General features: G+C 39.8%; 1 protein-coding gene across 1 annotated transcript in view; it reads right to left on the bottom strand.

Annotated features, from left to right (window-relative positions):
• Positions 1 to 10,472: 10,472 nt before the first annotated feature.
• The window catches only part of FBP2 (fructose-1,6-bisphosphatase 2), a 52,896-nt gene continuing 45,120 nt past the window's right edge, over positions 10,473 to 18,248 (bottom strand). Inside the window, exons 6-7 of the mRNA XM_004684922.1 lie at positions 13,440 to 13,559; positions 10,473 to 10,683 (exon numbers count right to left, since the gene is read on the bottom strand). Of these exons, the coding sequence (XP_004684979.1) occupies positions 10,489 to 10,683; positions 13,440 to 13,559 (315 nt within the window). The 3' untranslated portion in view covers positions 10,473 to 10,488. The remainder of the gene's footprint in view (positions 10,684 to 13,439; positions 13,560 to 18,248) is intronic.

The raw sequence follows: 18,248 nt of genomic DNA, 5'->3' as shown, positions 1-18,248 counted from the left end.
CAAGCTCACATAAAGAAACAAGAAATAGCTAAAAGAAATAACCTAATGTCCCACCTTAAAGAGTTGGAAAAAGAACAAAAGCCAGCAGAAGTAAAGAAATAATAAAAATCAAATCAGAAATAAATGAAATGGAACATGCAGGCGAGGGTTAGTGTAGGCTCCAGCAGAACAAGTGTGAGATCCAGGCATCCAAGGGTCACCTGGACAGCCCCAGACACAGGCCCAGCGGTCATCCTCCTTGGGTGGTCTAATGAGGGAAGGGTCCTAGAGCAAAAACCAAGTGTCTGAGAGGTGAGGATAACCCACACCAACAGTCCTGGGACTAAACAGGAAGGCAAAGGCCATGGTCACCCACAAATATGCAGTCACATGCAGGGCTTTAATCCACCCACACATAGCTGAGGGGTGGCTGGACTGGATGGATGGCCATAGTTTACCTGTGCAAAATTCATGGGATTGTCCTGTGGCCCACATCAGACCCCCAAAGCCAAATACGCTGACATCCCCAAAGCAAGATGCCAATCCCTGTCAGTGGCTCTGGGTTCATGTTCTTGGGGACAAAACAATCATCTTCTGCAGTCCATCCTCCCCCCGGTGTGTGACTCTGTGTCCCTGAGAAGTGGGGCCCACACACTCAACCATCCACCCACCCACAAACACACACATCTCACTCATCAGGCATTCTTCACCCCTCATACCTAGTCTCTGCTTCTCTTTGACTCTACAAACATATGCACATACACCAGAGCACACACACACACAGAGATTCCTCATTGTATATACGTGCTGGCCAAACCCAAGTAGTCTGAATCACACACCGGAGCCCCGCATGCAGTACCCTCTTTAAGAGCCAGCACCAGCCTCAATGTGTCTCAGACCGTCAAAAGAAACCAAGGGAGGAGAAGGAATATCCTGTCCTCAGTTTGTGTGGGCCAACCTAGTAGGCAGCAACTTCTGTCTGCAAGACCACGTTGGCATGTTCAAGTGGACAGGTGTAGCACAGGGTCGTTAGGAATCTGCATTAGTGCTTCTGATGCAGGGGTCTGAGATGTGCTTGGGTCCAGAAGCCTGGGCTACAACCTTCACTGGGACTTCCACTTGTCTTCTGTGGGAGCAGTGGGATTCCTTTTGTCCAGTGGGGAAGACCAGAGGACACAATTGTGAAGGCAGGAGACAGGGATGTTTCTCTGACAGGCAGACACACTCACAGAAAGGGCCTGATGGCAAACATTAAGGAGACTGACCCACGCAGTTGGCTGATGTCGTGGTTCTGATTGTTGAGGATACATTTGGGGGTACAGAGCTGGGTTGGAGGGCAGTAGAGAGTGGTGAGAGGAATCAGAAGAGAGAGAGTAGGGTGCAGAACAAGCAGGTCCACTTCCACTGAAATCCAACACTGAAGGGAACAGCAGGAGACAGGAAAGTTCGGCTGCTGAATGGGAGAAAGCTACCCTGGCCTAGATCAAACTCAGGCAGGTCCAAGTTACAGGGCCTTGTTTACTCATTCTCAGACTGAAAGCCCTGTAGTTGTAGGCAGACCCAGGCTGACTTTGGGGGTCTTGGAGAGGTACTCATCCTTGATCTCTGCATGAAGAGCACCCATGGTTGCCATTAGCAAGTGTATGCCTGGGTGGGGCAAGCAAAAGCCTTCCTCAGTCAGTGGGAACTGTGGCCTACATTAAGCTGGCCTCTGCAGACCACGTGTGCTTTTTATTTTATTTTATTTTTGCCAGAGTCTGTTTGAATCAACTAAAGAAGCTATAACATCTGTGTCTGCTGTCTTTGACTGTTGGTGCATGTTGTTTAATGTTGACTTTCAAGTTACTGCGGAGTCCTGCAGTTCACTCTGGGATAAGTTTCATGGAGCTTGCCAGTCATGGCACTTGACCAGCTTTTGAGGCGAATTTCTCCATGAGACAGAGACTCCTTTCTATTTCAAGAGCGGGTCTCTTAGGGAAAAGGCCAGATGAGTCGAGGACTCTTGCATGAGCATGAGCAGATAGCTACTCCTAAGGCACAAAGAGACCTGTACAGGCTGGCAGCCTGCCTTAGAGAGCTGCCTCTGCAGAGGGAGGCAGAATAGAGAAGCCTTGGCAAGGAGTGATCCAGGATGCCCAGCAGAGGGGTAGATAGGGTGGCAAGAAGCACCTGCAAACTCACAAGTGGGAAAAAGACTGCTGCCCCGTGCCCAGGCAGAGACAGCACTGATATCATCCTGATCACCTGGGGAGGGTCTCAGGCCTCCGTGGATGGCCTGCTTGCTGCTGCTCTTGGACAACTAGGTGAATTCATCAAGGGAGTTGGTGGGCAACATTTTCCCACTGGGGCCTATCTTTGCATCTATAACCTCAGGTCTGCTCCTTTGACATTCCTTCCAGCAGTAGAACAGCCTGAGAACTGCTTGTCCCTTACCAAGCAAGAATAAGGGTCTTGATTACCATGACTGGGTTGATGGTGTTGTGAGTTCCTTGTGTCCCCACCTCCTTGAATGAGTCTAGTTATCAGCTGGCGATGTGCCCATCAGGTTTTCTAAAACTTTCCTCCACCAAGCAGTAGCCAGAAGCAGATGAGACATATAGATCCACCTGGGACCCAAGTGCCCGGGCCTGAGTGAAAATCTGTGAAAGAGCCGGCTAATCTCCACAATATCTCAGGACTCAGGAGTCACAGTGCTGGCCAAGTTGGCTGCCAGGGTCCCAGTGGTGGTAGAATAGCCTGGGGATTCTTGTGTGGAGGCAGAACAGTGGCCCCCTGAGGCGTGCTGACATGCTAATCAAGGCAAACCAGCTGCCCCTATCTCTTGGAATCTCACAGCATCTCTTGGTATCTCCCATGGCTGTGGACTGCTAGGCTTGTCTGTTCTCACAAGAACCTCTGGGCTGAGGGCTGTCGTGAACTGCCATGAATTTCCAGGCAGCAGGAAAAGGTGATCACTAGAAAGGATCCCCTGCTCCTACTGCGACCCAAGCAATGGTCTGATCGTGTGTCCAGGTGGTTGCAACCTGCCAGCTGTTCCTCAGAAACCCCAGCCCATGAGCTTTCCCTTTGCCAGCAGCCACACACTGATCCTCCTCCCACATCTTCTGTGGTGTATGAGTAGACTGGACAATTTGGCTAGGCTGTGTTCATGTGGGGTAGTGGCTAAGGTATAGAGATGACACCCGGGTGCTGGGGTTGCATAAGTGGAGTAAGCAGTGGTGGCTGCTGCTCAGCAAGGAGGTTGAGGTGTGTGGGGGGCTATATCTCTGGTGCTGGCTGTGGCAGTGCTGATGGGAGTGGTTTGCCCCATTATTGTCCGTCCAAGTGCTTCAGCATAGATCTCATTTACACTGATCCCTTGGAGTATGTGGAACTGAAACACGATGACTTCCGTTTTCTTCCCAAGGAGCTCAAGCTCTCCCCGAGGCTCAACTCTAATCACCTGGCCGAAATGCATATTCACTAGAACAGCATCTCCATTGTGTGTGGTTTTGAGATCTGTTTTTTTCTTCTTTTTTTTCCTTTCTCTCTTTCTCTCTCTCGCTCTTTTAAAAAATGAGAATAGTTAATCATTTGGGGAACAGAATGTCCTGGACAGAAGACACAACCCCCATCTCCACCAGGTCACCTTCCTTCAGAATTCCGCCCCATGGTCTGCTTTGTTGGCCCACGAGGGGAAACTCTGACCACATGAAGGCAGCAAAGCATCGCATGTAGCCACCTAAGCAAGGCCAGTGTTTACCAGGCTTTCTTCAGTGCCACAGTGTACTGCCAGTGACTGCAGATATACTAGTAGAGGCCTACAGATACGGAGAATACACAACGTGCAGGGGAGGGACAGTGTGTGCTCCAGCAGAACAAGTGTGGGATTCAGACACACACCAGACACCTGGACAGCCCCACACACAGCCCCAGCTATCATCCTCCCTTCTGCAGTGTCATACATGCCAGGGAAGGGTCATGGAGCCAAAACCAAGAGAGATAATAAAACCTACACCAGACTTCGAGCACTGCAGAGGGACACTGACAGAGAAGGGTCATGGAGCCTCTGAGGGATAATAAAACCTACACCAGACTTCAAGCACTGCAGAGGGACACTGACAGCAGCAGCAGCTGTCCTGAACAGCGGCAGCAGCTTTTTGCCCCAGCCCTGCTACAGCCCTAGAGATAAACTGAGACATTTCAGCTAGGCAGAGGAAACCAAATTGTGGCAAACGACTGCAGCTCGGAACCAGAGCGCCCAGACCCAAGGATACGCCACAGAGGTGTTGCTGTTCTTTTCCCAAGCAGCCCCGACAAATCCCTGAATAAAAACTGAGAGAACACAGCTGGTGAGTGGATACCAAGCTGCTGCAGTGGGCGGGGAAAAAAAAAACTGCTCTACTAAGAGCCCGGGAGGTGAAGAAGAGGAACTGGCAATTGGGGCCCCTCTAGCCCTACCTGCATCTCCTGGCCCAACAACAGAGATCTGAGACTAGGCAACATTAGGGTTTGGTCAGGTCTTGGTGCCATTTTTAAGGCATGGTCAGCAAGACTCACAAAACCCCTGAGTTAAAAAGGTGAAAAAAAAAACGTTTAGACAAGACTCAACCACAGGTCCAATCCTAGGAAACTGCAACGAATTTAACAATCTTCCATGGTCACATTCAACATAGAGAGGACCTAGGATATGCCTCAAACGGGGAGACTTGTTAAGGGGTCTACTTGCTTACCGCATCTACCCACAAAAACTGCAGTAAAACCCTGGAATTAAAGAGAAACAGCAGGGCTCTTTGAGAGGACCTCAGGCACTGCTCAGGGCAGGACTGTTTAGACACAAAGAGCCCTGAAAGCTCAGAGGGAGGACTGGCACCCTGCTCAGCTGGGAGGATTTCAGCCCTCTGGCACTCCCCTGCACTCCTGTCACCACAGCAGAGGTCCGAAGACTTGTGAACCAGAAAGGCTCACAGTACTTAGAGAGTAAACAAATCCAGCCACAAACTCAGCCACAGCCCCAGCTCTAGGGAGACCTACAACACTTCTAATACATCATACCCACCACGGGCACACCAAGCATAGAGGGAACCTGAGGCATCTGAAGATCAACAGAAACCTTCCAAAAACATGGACTCAATGTGTTACTGGAAGAGGTTGAACACCACAAGAGACCCTTGACTGTTTCCAGCTGAGACGATAGACACAATTACACACAGTGAGGCCTCAGAAAAATAAGAAGAAATAGAACAACTTAACAGGCCAATTACAAGCAAGGAAATAGAGGAAATAATCAAAACCCTCCCCAAAAACAAAAGTCCAGGACCAGATGGATTTACAAATGAATTTTACCAAACATTCAAAAAAAAAAAAAAACTAGTGCCTATTCACACAGACTCATCCAAAAAATTGAAAAAGAAGGAAAACTACCACAAACGTTCTATGAAGCCAACACCACACTAATACCAAAACCTAACAAAGAAAACACAAAAAAAGAAAACTTCAGACCAATCTCCCTAATGAACACCTGACAGAAGCTATGCAACGTCTATCAACTGACAGATTCCGGGTAGATTGGGAAAAGTTCAGAAAAATCAGAATTTCCATTGCTAACTTATGTTATGTCCTCCCTTTTTTTGTATAATCATAGTATCAAAATATTCTGAGCAATATTCAGTTTACAAATGGATTGTCTTAGCTGCACAAGGCAGCTGCCTGGTTCAGGCAAGCTGCCCCAGGGTGAGAAATTCCTCTGTCTCCTGAGACAAAAGGCAAGCCCCAGGAGAGATAAGATCCCAGGGCACAAAAACCTCTGGGAAGCTTCCTTAGTTTTTTTTTGAATAATAAAAAAAAAAACCTCAGATAAGGCTCCCAGGGCATAAGGACTCATGGACAAATTTTAACCTTGTTTACACAGGTGTTGTTTGATATACAACTGTACAACTTTCTCTTATTTACTCCTTTTTAAAACAAGCACTAACTACGTTCTTCTAGCCTTAAATTAGCCATTAGCTTTTCTTTAGTGTTTTCTGATAACACTGCTAACACAATTTTTTACTACCCCAAGACCCCTGATAACCTTCTGCTAATGAACTCACCCCTTCCCGACCCCTCTTCTTTGAGTGATAACTAGACAGCTGTACACATGATAATTATCACAAAAATAATCTAGCATACCATAAATTGTTAAGAAAAGAATGCTTTTCCCCTTGTCCTTGAGAATATTTTATGGTGATATCTCATTAACTTACCTTATGCATTATTGCAATTAACTACTTGTTAAACAGTATAAATAAAGACCTGCTGAAGGAATGGCAGGAAAACTTGCACCCTACCCTGACTCCCGTGTCTTCCTCGTGCCCGCTCCCCTCTCTGCTTTTGGAATCTCTGCTCACCGACGCCTTCCCATCTTAGGGTCCTGCCTGTGTTGCCTCCAGACACCTCAATAGTTGGAGCTGGTCTCCAACAAACACCGATGCAAAAATCCTCAACAAAATTTTAGCTAACAGAATCCAACAATGCATTAAAAGAATAATACACCACGACCAAGTGGGCTTTATCCCAGGAGCACAAGGATGGTTCAACATCAGAAAATCAATTAATGTAATCCATCACATCAACCGACAGAAGAATAAAAACCACATAATCATATCAATAGAGAAGGCTTTTGACAAAGTTCAACACCCATTTATGTTTAAGGCCTTTGAAATCCTCGGAATAAAAGGAACATACCTCAACATAATAAAAGCCATATATGATAAACCCACAGCCAATATTATCCTCAACGGAGAAAAGCTGAAAGCCTTTCCTTTGAGATCAGGAACAAGACAAGGGTGTCCACTATCTCCACTGCTCTTCAACATAACATTGGAATTTCTAGCCAGAGCAATAAGACAGAAAAAAGACATACAAGAAATCCAAATAGGGAAAGAAGAAGTGAAACTATGCTTATTTGCAGACAACATGTTAACTTACATGGAAAACTCTAAAAATTCCACAGAGGAACTAATGAAAACCATCAACCAGTTTAGCAAGGTAGCAGGATACAAAATCAACACACAAAAGTCAGAGGCTTTCCTATACACAAATAACCAATCAGAAGAAAACTGTTTGGAGGTTCCTCAAACTGCTAAACGTTGAGCTTCCCTACGACCCAGGAATCCCACTCCTTGATATCTACCCAAAAGACACAAAAACACTGATTCAAAAAGACACCTGCACCCCCATTTATATTGCTGCTTTATTCACAATTTGAAAGACATGGAAATAGCTCAAATGCCCAAAAATGGATGACTGGATTAAAAAGATGTGGTACATATACACAATGGAATATTACTCAGCGTCCAAAAGCAAGAAACACATGTCTTTTGCAGCAACATAGATGGAGCTGGGAAAGATCATGCTTAGTGACATAAGCCAGAAAGAAAAGGAAAAATACCGGATGCTTTCACTCATAGCAGGAGTATAATGGACCAGGCAAGAAAATAACAAGAATAATGAACAACCATATACCAGAGACATTTTGTGGAGGTTGAGTGGGGAATGGGATCAAAAACGGGGGAGGGAAGTGCACGGGATTATGGTAATGGCACACGGGTGACTTGGTGATGGGAAACCCACGGGGATTACAACTGAGATGGGAAAAAAATGTACAAAATGATGTAAAAATAAACTGTTATAAAAGAAAAAAAAAACCTTCTCCTAGATGTTCAGTCTTTGAACTATACACTGTAAAATTACCAAGTCAAGATGTTAGTAAGCGATTTTGAGTTGAAAAAATCAGTTTGAATCTTTAAGATAGAATCTTCAAAGTGTCTAATGAAGCATTGATAACCCAATGGTTAGAATGAGAATTTTTCCCTTTGAAGTGAAAATCTCTTTTCCTTTTAAAGAGGATGAAAACATTTTGGTTATGTGTATTATAAAATAATGTAGCTACTCCTACTGTTGCCAAATCACATTAGAGTGGTCCTACTCCCCACTCAACCTCCACAAATAATGTTGAACTGATTTGTATCCAAGTTGAAATCTTCCTCTATGTTGTCTGAGACCCCTGTCAAAGCTACAGTAGGATAGGAGAACCTTGATTGTTCTAATAGCATTTCCCAGTTCCTACTTAAAATTTTAATAGATTTTTTTCAATGTTGAATCATTCTTGAATTTTTAGATTAAGCTTAATTTTTCCCTGGTACATTTTTTTAAGAGCATATTTGATTGTCAATATTTCACAAAGGATTTTTGGCTTCCAAAGCCATATATGTATATGGCAATTGTTAAAACTAGCAGAATTTCCTAATCCCAAACTTGGCATTATTTAGATAAATGAGGAGTCATTTAACCAATGCACTCTAGTTAGACCATAACATCGATTAAAAGCATTTCCCCAAAAAAGGAAAATGCAAAGATAAGAAGTTGAGATAATTAAATATTAGTATTTAAATATTAACACCATTTAGTATTTAATTTGTCAATAGGTGACCACATTTTTTCCATTCAGTTACTAATCATCCAAATTATTGCCCCAAAAATTTCAATGTGAAATGTTTTCCCAATTAGTCTTTATTATCCATGAGATTTCTGACTGAAAACTTGTCAGGATAAGACAAAAACTTCTAAAAAATTAAACCAGCCATTTTTTTCTTTATAATATAATAGTTTGTTTATTTTTATATCATTTTCTACATTTTTTTATCTCAATTGTAATCCCTGTGAGTTTCCCATCACCGAGTCACCCGTGTGCCATCACCATAATCCTGTGCACTTCCCTCCCCACACCCCCCCATTTTTGGTCCCATTCCCCACTCAACCTCCACAAAATGTCTCTGGTATATGGTTGTTCATTATTCTTGTTATTTTCTCACCTGGTCCATTATACTCCTGCTATGAGTGAAACCATCCGGTACTTTTCTTTCTCTTTCTGGCTTATCTCAGTAAGCATGATCTTTTCCAGCTCCATCCAAGTTGCTGCAAAAGACATGTGTTTCTCTTTTTGGTTCCTGAGTAATATTCCAATGTATATATGTACCACATCTTTTTTATCTAGTCATCTACTTTGAGGCTTTGAGTTGCTTCCATGTTTTTCCAATTGTAAATAAAGCAGCAATAAACATGGGGGTACAAGTATCTTTTTCAATCAGTGTTTTTGTGCCTTTTGGGTAGATACCTAGGAGTGGGATTGCTGGGTCATAGGGAAGCTCCATGTTTAGCAGTTTGAGGAACCTCCAAACAGTTTTCCATAGTGGTTGTACTAGTTTGCATTCCCACCAGCAATGCAGGAGAGTTCCTTTTTATCCACATCCTCGCCAACATTTGTTGTTGCTAGTTGTTTGAAGATGTGCCATTCTCACTGGGGTGAGGTGGTATCTCATTGTGGTTTTAATTTGCATCTCCCTTACTACGAGTGATGTTGAACATTTTTATATGCTTGTTGGCCATCTGCATTTCCTCTTTGGAGAAGTGTCATTTTAGCTCTTCTGCCCATGTTTTGGTGGGGTTGTTTAATTTATTTTTGTTGAGTTTCATCAGTTCTCCGTATATTTTTGTGATCAGTCCTTTTTTTATCATTACTTTTGCGTGAGAAAATGTTTTCCCAATTAGTGGGCTGTCTGTTTGTTTTTAGTAATGTCTCTTTTGCTGTACAGAAGCTCTTTAACTTGATGTAGTCCCATATATTTATCCTTGCCTTCACTATTGTGGCGTTGGGTGCTCTATCTTTAAAGATGTCCCTGAAGTGTATGTTGGATAGTGTTTGGCCCATCTTTGCTTCCCGGTATTTTATGGCTTCCATTCTTATGTCTAGGTCTTTAATCCACTTCGAGTTGATTTTTGTGAATGGAGTGAGGTAGTGAACTAGTTTCATTTTTTTCCATGTAGCTTCCCAGTTTTCCCAGCACCATTTGCTGAACAAACTTTCTTTGTTCCATTGTATCTTTTTTGCTCCTTTGTCAAAAATTAGGTGTCCATAAACTTGTGGGTTTATATCTGGATATTCTATTCAAATCCACTGGTCTATTATGCCTTTGTAGTATAGCTTGAGGTTTGGGATTGTAATGCCTCCATTTTGTTTTTTCTTAGACATAGACCAGCCATTTAAGTACATGAATTTACATTTAAATATATGTATAAACTATACATATATAAATGCATACATGTATCAATTTCATGATAAAAGAAGTTAGTCACTACAGAATAAATATTAGTTTCCAATTTTAAGCCAAACAAGATAAATTTTTAACTAATCTGTACCTTTTGCCTATAGACATACAACCACCTGATACTCAGGCTGATAGACTTAAACATACAACCCTCTCTACTGATGTTCATGACAAAAGGCAAATCAGAATTCTTCTTCCATATACATTTTTTATTTTCAGCATTTTACACTACCCTCTGACTTCCAGACATATCACAACCAGTTTGCGACTGTTCCTTTGAATGTGATTCAGTGCATTTATCTTTCATTACTCATTGTCATTGATTTTATTTACCAATCTTAATGCAATGGAAAAGACAAGGAGAGCTGTATGGTCAAAGTCACTACCTGCCTGACTGGCTTTTCTGTACACAGGTGAGATATTCCTGCACATCATCTGGGGACCCCAGAATGAGGGGGACTCTTTGATGAATGGACTCAGGTTTTATGTCCAGCACAGGTTGTGTGCCTGTGGTTGCCAAGCCTCCTGCCTGCTCAATGATATAGGCCACAGGATTGCACTCATACAGGAGCCGAAGCTGTGAAGAAATAAAGTGGACAAAATTTGCAAATTGTCAAAATTTCCAAATCAAGCATCTAAAGTTCATGAGGAATTCCAACTACTGACTATCCATATATATCCTTAGTGCAGGACATTAGCTCACTCCAGGTGAGTGGGCTGCCTGAGAGCAAATTCCAGAAGCTTGAATTAATCAGCAGATTTTCATCACATATGCCTCTGGGATACCTAGATCAGTACATATCTCATATAAGAATGTGCCTCTTCATTTGGAAATCAAAGTTGTATGAGTACCCACAGGTCCTCATTCTCGCTGGTTCATCAATGAGGTGAATGGATTCAGCAATTCTAAAGAGGAGCCCCCAATATGTGTGTCTTAATGGCTGATAAGGAGTCAAGGTTGGATGGGACTTCTCAAGATTGCTATGTGGTCTCTCTGGATTATATGTTGACTTGGGTATATGATTCACTGGTGTTTAAGAGTCCCTTCTTTGGGCTCCTTAGAGAAAGTTAACTCCCATTGCTTGCACCCCCACAGCATCTTTTCAGTTCCCTTTCAGTAACAGTCATGACATTGAAGTTTGCTTCAATGTCTGCCTTCCTCCTTAGATGTTGCCCTTCATGGGCAGGGACACTGTGTGTCATGGCTATTCATGTGGCTGCTCCGTTCCCAGTACTGACCAGTTAATACATGGCTAATTGAATTGAAATGGACTAAACTCATGGTCTTTTTTTTTTTCAGGTGTATTTCTGTGACAATGTAACTTTCTTCTGTGGCAATGTAACTTTCTTCACCCACCAAGCACAGACACACATTATATTAGATTCAGAGTGATGTTGTAGCTACATGTTGACTCAGCATCATAGTATCTTATTCCTTTCATCATAGATGCAAAATCTGATTTAAAAATATTCCTTTTCTGGAACCAGCTTGCAAGGCATTGATCCAGCTCTTTACAGCTTTTACATTTGTGTTCTCTCTTGCAAATCTATTTTAAAACCCTTTGAGAAACCGTCAGTCTTGTGCTAATTTTCAAATTATTGCTATTCCAAGGACAGGAACAAATGTTTTATCATTTGGTAAAACATTGTATGATGCTCTTATTCTAGACCTCTAGGTCTTAGAGCAATGGGAAATCTAATAGAACATTGAGAATTCCCATGATCATCTCAGGGGGGATGCTGGATGTGCCACTGCCCTAGACAGGCTGCTCAGGGACACTCTGACCTGGCAGCTTAAAGAGTTTGGTTCTTTCCTCCCCTTTTCTGTGAGGCTTGAGAATGGAAGGACTTGGGGGTGTCAGATAGTAGTCTTAGATTGTACCAATTAGATTTTGTTCACACCATTTTGATTCAGACACCTTTTTAAAAATGCATGCATAAGGCTTATCTTAGAACGTTGTTTACTCTGACTACAAGATGCCATTGTAGTTACTTATTTTAAAACACAATGCCCAGGTCTTCATGATGCCTTGGTCTGCAGGCTGCATGATCTATTATCTGCAGTAAAAATCTACATAACTATACAATGACAAGCACACACAGAAGAGGCACAAGCACATACACAGCTGTGATCAAAAAGAATAAGAGCTAAAGCATGAAGACTGGAAACCAAGAACACCTTAAATGCTGGTAACAGTTATGGTCCTTTGAGAATAGTTTATATATATGAAATTATTCATGCTTACAGAAATGTTTATGAAATTATGTAATTTTATGTTTATGTAATTAGACATAAGTCTGCTTATGTAATAAAAATTGAAATATTTTAAAATATGTTTACTAATTAATGATCATTATCTTGTTCACCCTGCTGGAACTGAGTAGGTGACAATAGTGACCTACTATATATTCCACAGTACTGTAGAATTTCAATATCTTCTACTTGACTTCATTTAATACTTTCTGGTGCACTTACTCCAGCACTTATTTTACACACTTACCTGAGTTAAACACATTCATGAAAAGAAATTCCTGACATGACAATCCATATATTAAAATATTTTCTTTGTTCTCATATGCTTTTAGAAATTTTATAATGGCTTTGAAATTCGTATTCCAGTAATTCAAATACCTTACACTCAGAGACATATAAACATGTACATAGTCATTGGTATATGAGAGAATAAGGGTTTGGCTACTTACTTGTGATTAATGAGATTGATTAACAATTAGATATTCCTCTTGGAGGATTATTTGTATTTGTATCATAAAATTCTCTTTTCATAAAACAGGAAATTTTGACTTTATGTCGTAAAGTTGCAGTAAGACCTACTATGAACTACATTTATAGAAATATTAAAGTAGTTCTGAGCAGAAGTTTTCATTTTGAAGTTTGAGACTTCAGGTAGACTTTGGAGCATCTATGAATCGCCCGAAAATATCTGTAAGGTGTATATTGATTATGTGTGTAGGTTTACATGTAAATTTTTCTAGGAAATGATTCCATAGCCTTTGATCCAAAATAATTTATGTTGAAACTAAATGACTCAGCATATGGAAAGTAGGAAATAAACACAGCTAACTCTTGGTGAATGACAGCTATGAAACCAGTGAGGAACAGAGAAAATGACCATTAGCAACTCTTTTAGTCATTTCCTCTCCAAACCTTCTACCACAACCTCAAAATTCAATAAGAAGAAGTATCTCATTTATCTTCTATCTGTCCTCTCACAGACACAAGGACAAGGCAGTGGCCAGCAAAACAGGCATGAAGTAAAAGGAAATTCCAACTGGTTCACTGACTTGAAGTACCAGTGGAAAAAGCAGAATTACCTTGCCCTTAGGACTTTTCTTATTGGCCGGATACAGGAAGATGCCTCCATAGACCAGGGTGCGGTGCACATCAGCCACCATAGAGCCCACATACCTGGCCCCATAAGGAGAGCTACCGTCCTAGAGGACAGAAAGGGGAGGAATAAGATGCAGTGACTGTAGCCAGCACCAGCTCTGGCTTACTGGCAGCATCTCCAGGTCACATGTCCAGTAAAACCTTTATCCTTCACCCACAAGTTTAGGAGCTGAAAATGTTATGCCGTTGAGCTCTTAATATATAGAACTACTTAAAATTAAGGATAATATCCTGTAGCAATCTTAAGAGGAAGGAAAGAAACCACAAAGTAAAAAAAGAAACACATATAGAATATGGTACCTCAAATTATGCCATTTATGTAGATTGATTATTTTGATTAAAGTTAACTGAGAAACACATACTCCTTTGTCCCCCGGAAAGCAGTAAATAAATCTCCAATGTGAGTGGTACCCTCCATATACCAGAGGAAAAAGAGATATCCTTTTATATCAGAGAAGGGTAGACAGGGTCTAGATGGGTGGACAAATATTATTACCTCCTTACTAATTTGCCATTATCAGCCAAAGATGTTTGACTTGTTAAACTTTACAAATTTATTGTTTGTGTAAAAGGTAGTGGAGTTGACTACTTTGATCACTGGTCCATATTTTTAAAGGGACTTCTTTAGGCACAAAAGTAAATTTTATTTTCTCTTGTTAAGATGTCAAGCACTTAGAATGACCAAAGAATAGAAGGTATAAGGTAAAAGAGTAGGGAATGAAAGGTCAGGGCCTGTTCAGTTTGATGGTGAGGCTAGGAAGTTCGGCCTATATATTCTTATAAGATGGAACCTAGAAAGAACCCTCTAAGTCGGTATGAATGCTGCTGATTTGAGAAAATTGGGTCTTCATTAGTTCCTGCACTGTCCCATTACACTTTCATCAGTTTCAATAAGATACATTTATTTTCATAAGCATTTTAGGTGTTTGGGTCATAGCTTCTTGACCTCCACACCCACACCACCACCACAGTAGGGATGAATTACAGAAAAATCTACAGGCAAATGTCTAGAGAGAATGTGACAAATATACCCAAAAACTACACACCTAAAAGAGTATTGCTCATATATATAGCTCCTTAAATTATTTAATGAAATGTCTCCATTTTCATATTTCCCTTCAATCAGTCCTTTGTAAGGAAAATTAATATGAGAAATTCCATTTTTATTTCATCTCATATTCTCAAAAAATACATTTGCTTAAAGGGAAGATATATTTATTACATACACTAGAATGTGGGTAAATAACAGAATGTCTGGGACTGGGGCAGTATACCCCAGTGAGTCCTTCCCAAGACCAACCAACCACTTCTCCTTCTGGTGCATCTGTGGCTCCTAACTGTATCGTATCTGTGGTGGGAACCAACTGGGAATGCAGAGGCAGCTGCTTTTCAAGAAGGTAGGTCATTATATAAAACAATTAATTCAAGTTGGATAAAAGACTTGGATATAATACCCATAAAGTACACAAAATAAACATAGGTGATACACTTCTGGATGCCCACCACAGAGACATATTTGGTGTATCAACTTTCAGGGCAAAGAAAACAAAGCAAAGAAATAAAAGTAACTACATCAAAGTTAAAAGGTTTTGTATTCCACCTCCATGTTTGTTGTGGCTTTATTTATAATAGGAAAGACATGAAACCAACCCAAATGCCCAAAAGTAGATGACTAGATTAAAAAGATACACAGTGGACTATTACTCAGCAATCAAAAAGAAAAACACATGCCTTTTGCAGCAACATGTATGGAGCTGGAAGGGATCATGCTTAGTGAAATAAGCCAGAAAGAAAAGGAAAACTACTGGATGGTTTCACTCATAGCAGGAGAATAAAGGACCAGGGGGAGGAGGATTAATAATAATAATGAACAACTATATAGCAGAGACATTTTACAGGGGTAGAGTGAAGAATGAGATAAAAAATGGGGGAGGAGTAGTGTACTGGACTATGGTGATAACACATTGGTGAATTGGTGATGGGAAGTCCACAGGGATTACAACTGAGATGGAAAAAGTCACAAAGTGATGTAAGAATACACTATTATAAAAAAAAGAAGAAACATTGTATTCCTAAAAAACACACAAAAAAATGGCAACCAATGGGTTGACAGAAGATATTTTACATCATACAGCAGCAAAAAGGGGTTAATTTCCAAAAGGATAAAAATACTTATACAATTCATCAACAGTTAAATATATATATTATATATATATATTATATATGTATATTATATATTATATATATATATATGTTTTATATACATGTTTTTATATATATATAATTGGCAAAAGACCAAACTACAGAGTTTTCCAAAGAAAATATACAAATATATACCAGCATATAAAAAATGTTCAATATCAATTGTTATACTAATTGGTGTGGTTTAGATTGGTATTTCCTGCTCATCAGGAAATACTCATCAGGAACATTTTTCATGTACTTTTAGGCCATTTTTATGTCATTTTAGGAGAAGTCAATATTTAACTCTTCTGTTCATTTTTGTTTCAGTTTCCATTTTCTTTTTATTGAATTCTATGAATTCTTTGTAGTTCTTGGAATAATTAACCCTTGTTAGATATATGATGTGCAAATATTTTCTAATTCTGTAGAATGTCTTAATTTTAATGGCACTTTCACAATGCAGAAATTTTTGGTTTTTTTTTTTTTAGCTTGATGTAATACATTTATTTTTGCTTTTATTTTCCCTTGCCATTGGAGTAGTGATCCCAAATACATCAGGGAAGCCAATGTTGTGCAGTGTTTTGCCTGTTTTCATGGTGTTTGCCACAACATTCTTTGAAAGCTGGGCAGAAATGCAAAACAAATAGTTCATGGGATAGTGTTCTGGTGTACCTTTTATTTGACAGTCAGATAACAGGAAGATTATGTTCAGGTCAGTCTTTCAAAGCTTTTTGTGTCTCACATGATAAGCAGTAACTTAAACTTCAGATCTTCTAAAGCATTAATAGCAAGTGGGAGAACCAGATAATAATTTGCAACAATGGCATTGCTGCATTTCCTTTTTAGCATTAATTGAAAAAAATTAATTAATTTTCCTAATTTTAGCATTAATTGAAAAAAATGCCTCTTTCATCTACATTTATTTTCCTGCAAAGTGTATCCTCCTTCACCAATCTTTTTTTTTTTTGCCCCAGTAACCTGAGTAAGCAGCTGTGACTTCTTTGTCAACACCTGTAGACTAAACTATTATTTACATGTTATACTGTTTTCAATGTTACTTAAAACACAACAATTTTTTATGAAGATTTCACTTTCAGCACTAGAACCATTTTTTCTTTAAAATAAACTTAAAGATTTTATTTGTATGGTGATGAGTGGGCAAAGAGAACTTCACTCACAGTGTCCTCTAGCCATATATTAAAAGTATTTCCATATTTCCCACTCTGCTGCTTCTATGACAGATTAATGTTGTAGCAACCACAAGGGTTACACTTTGGTAACAAGTGTTAGTATTTTTTATCTTACTTCAGATAATTGTCATAGGTGACCAAGAACTCTTGGAGCATCTCACTGTCCTCTTTAAGACTTCTAGTTATGTTTCTCATATCACATTTCTGTTCATTTTTGACTGAAGATATCAGGTACTCACAGTGCTTTTTATTAGTCACTGCAACAGGGTTAAATTGGGGAGCAAATGTACATAAAAATAGTAAGTAGAACCTCTTAATACCAAGCAGTTCAAAAAACACAATAACAGATGTGGCGTGTTCTCTTAGTGTTTTCCTTATTGTTGTACATTTGTGTGGTTGTTCTGTACTTTTTGAATGTTGAATTTATAATAATTTTATCCATTCACATTCCAATCACTATTTCTAATTCAGGATCATGGTTAAGACCCATCCCTGCAGCTCAGAATGCAAGGTAGGCACAAACCTTGGGCAAGCTGCTGTTTAATGGCATACACTCTGACAAGGACAGTTTGGACATACTGGTAAATTTTATGTGCAAAAAAACAGTAACTTCATTTTTTCAATAAAAAATGTATTGACATTGTGATTTTTATGATTGAGAATTTGGTTAACATGCATGATCTCTCTGTGGATGGACAATAAGTGTGCTCTGACAAATATCAGTTTTACAAGCTGACATATAATAGCACTGTATGACCCTCTTAATAACTCTTGGGTTGTGAAAAGAAACTTGTATACCCATCAAAATCCCATATGAACATAAGGAGGATATGCAAACTCCACAGACTGTGTCTTTGGCCAAGTATTGTATGATTTTTTCATCAATATTATAACAAACATTGAATAAACCCATGATATTTGAGGACAATGTTATTTGAGTATATATATACTTAAATATGAAATTATATTTAGTTCTGGATGTTAAGACCTGTATTTCACTATCAATACATGAGAATGATTTGCTTTTTCAACAGATGGGTTGCACGGAATTCACCAGCATATCATGGATTCCCACTAATATAATTACTAGCCTTTCCTGAAGTTATTCCAGGTGCTTCTTCTGTTGTTATAACATGATGGCAATGACATCATTTTGTTTAAAAAACAAATTATAGCTCTCTTTCTCCCTTCCACCCCCCTAAAATATCCCATGGAGCTTTTAAAATGCACAAAATGAAGAATGATGTAAATATATATATATATGTATATATATATATATACATATATATATACATATATATATATATATATCATGAGCAGCATAATTTCATCTTATTTTAAATTGTTGGTGCTTAGAAA

This window comes from Condylura cristata, unplaced genomic scaffold, assembly GCF_000260355.1.
Source record: "Condylura cristata isolate star-nosed mole 26May11 unplaced genomic scaffold, ConCri1.0 scaffold00017, whole genome shotgun sequence".
Taxonomy (NCBI): domain Eukaryota; kingdom Metazoa; phylum Chordata; class Mammalia; order Eulipotyphla; family Talpidae; genus Condylura; species Condylura cristata.
The sequence above is the reverse complement of the archived record's forward strand: the minus strand, read 5'-3'. Positions and strand labels throughout refer to the sequence as shown.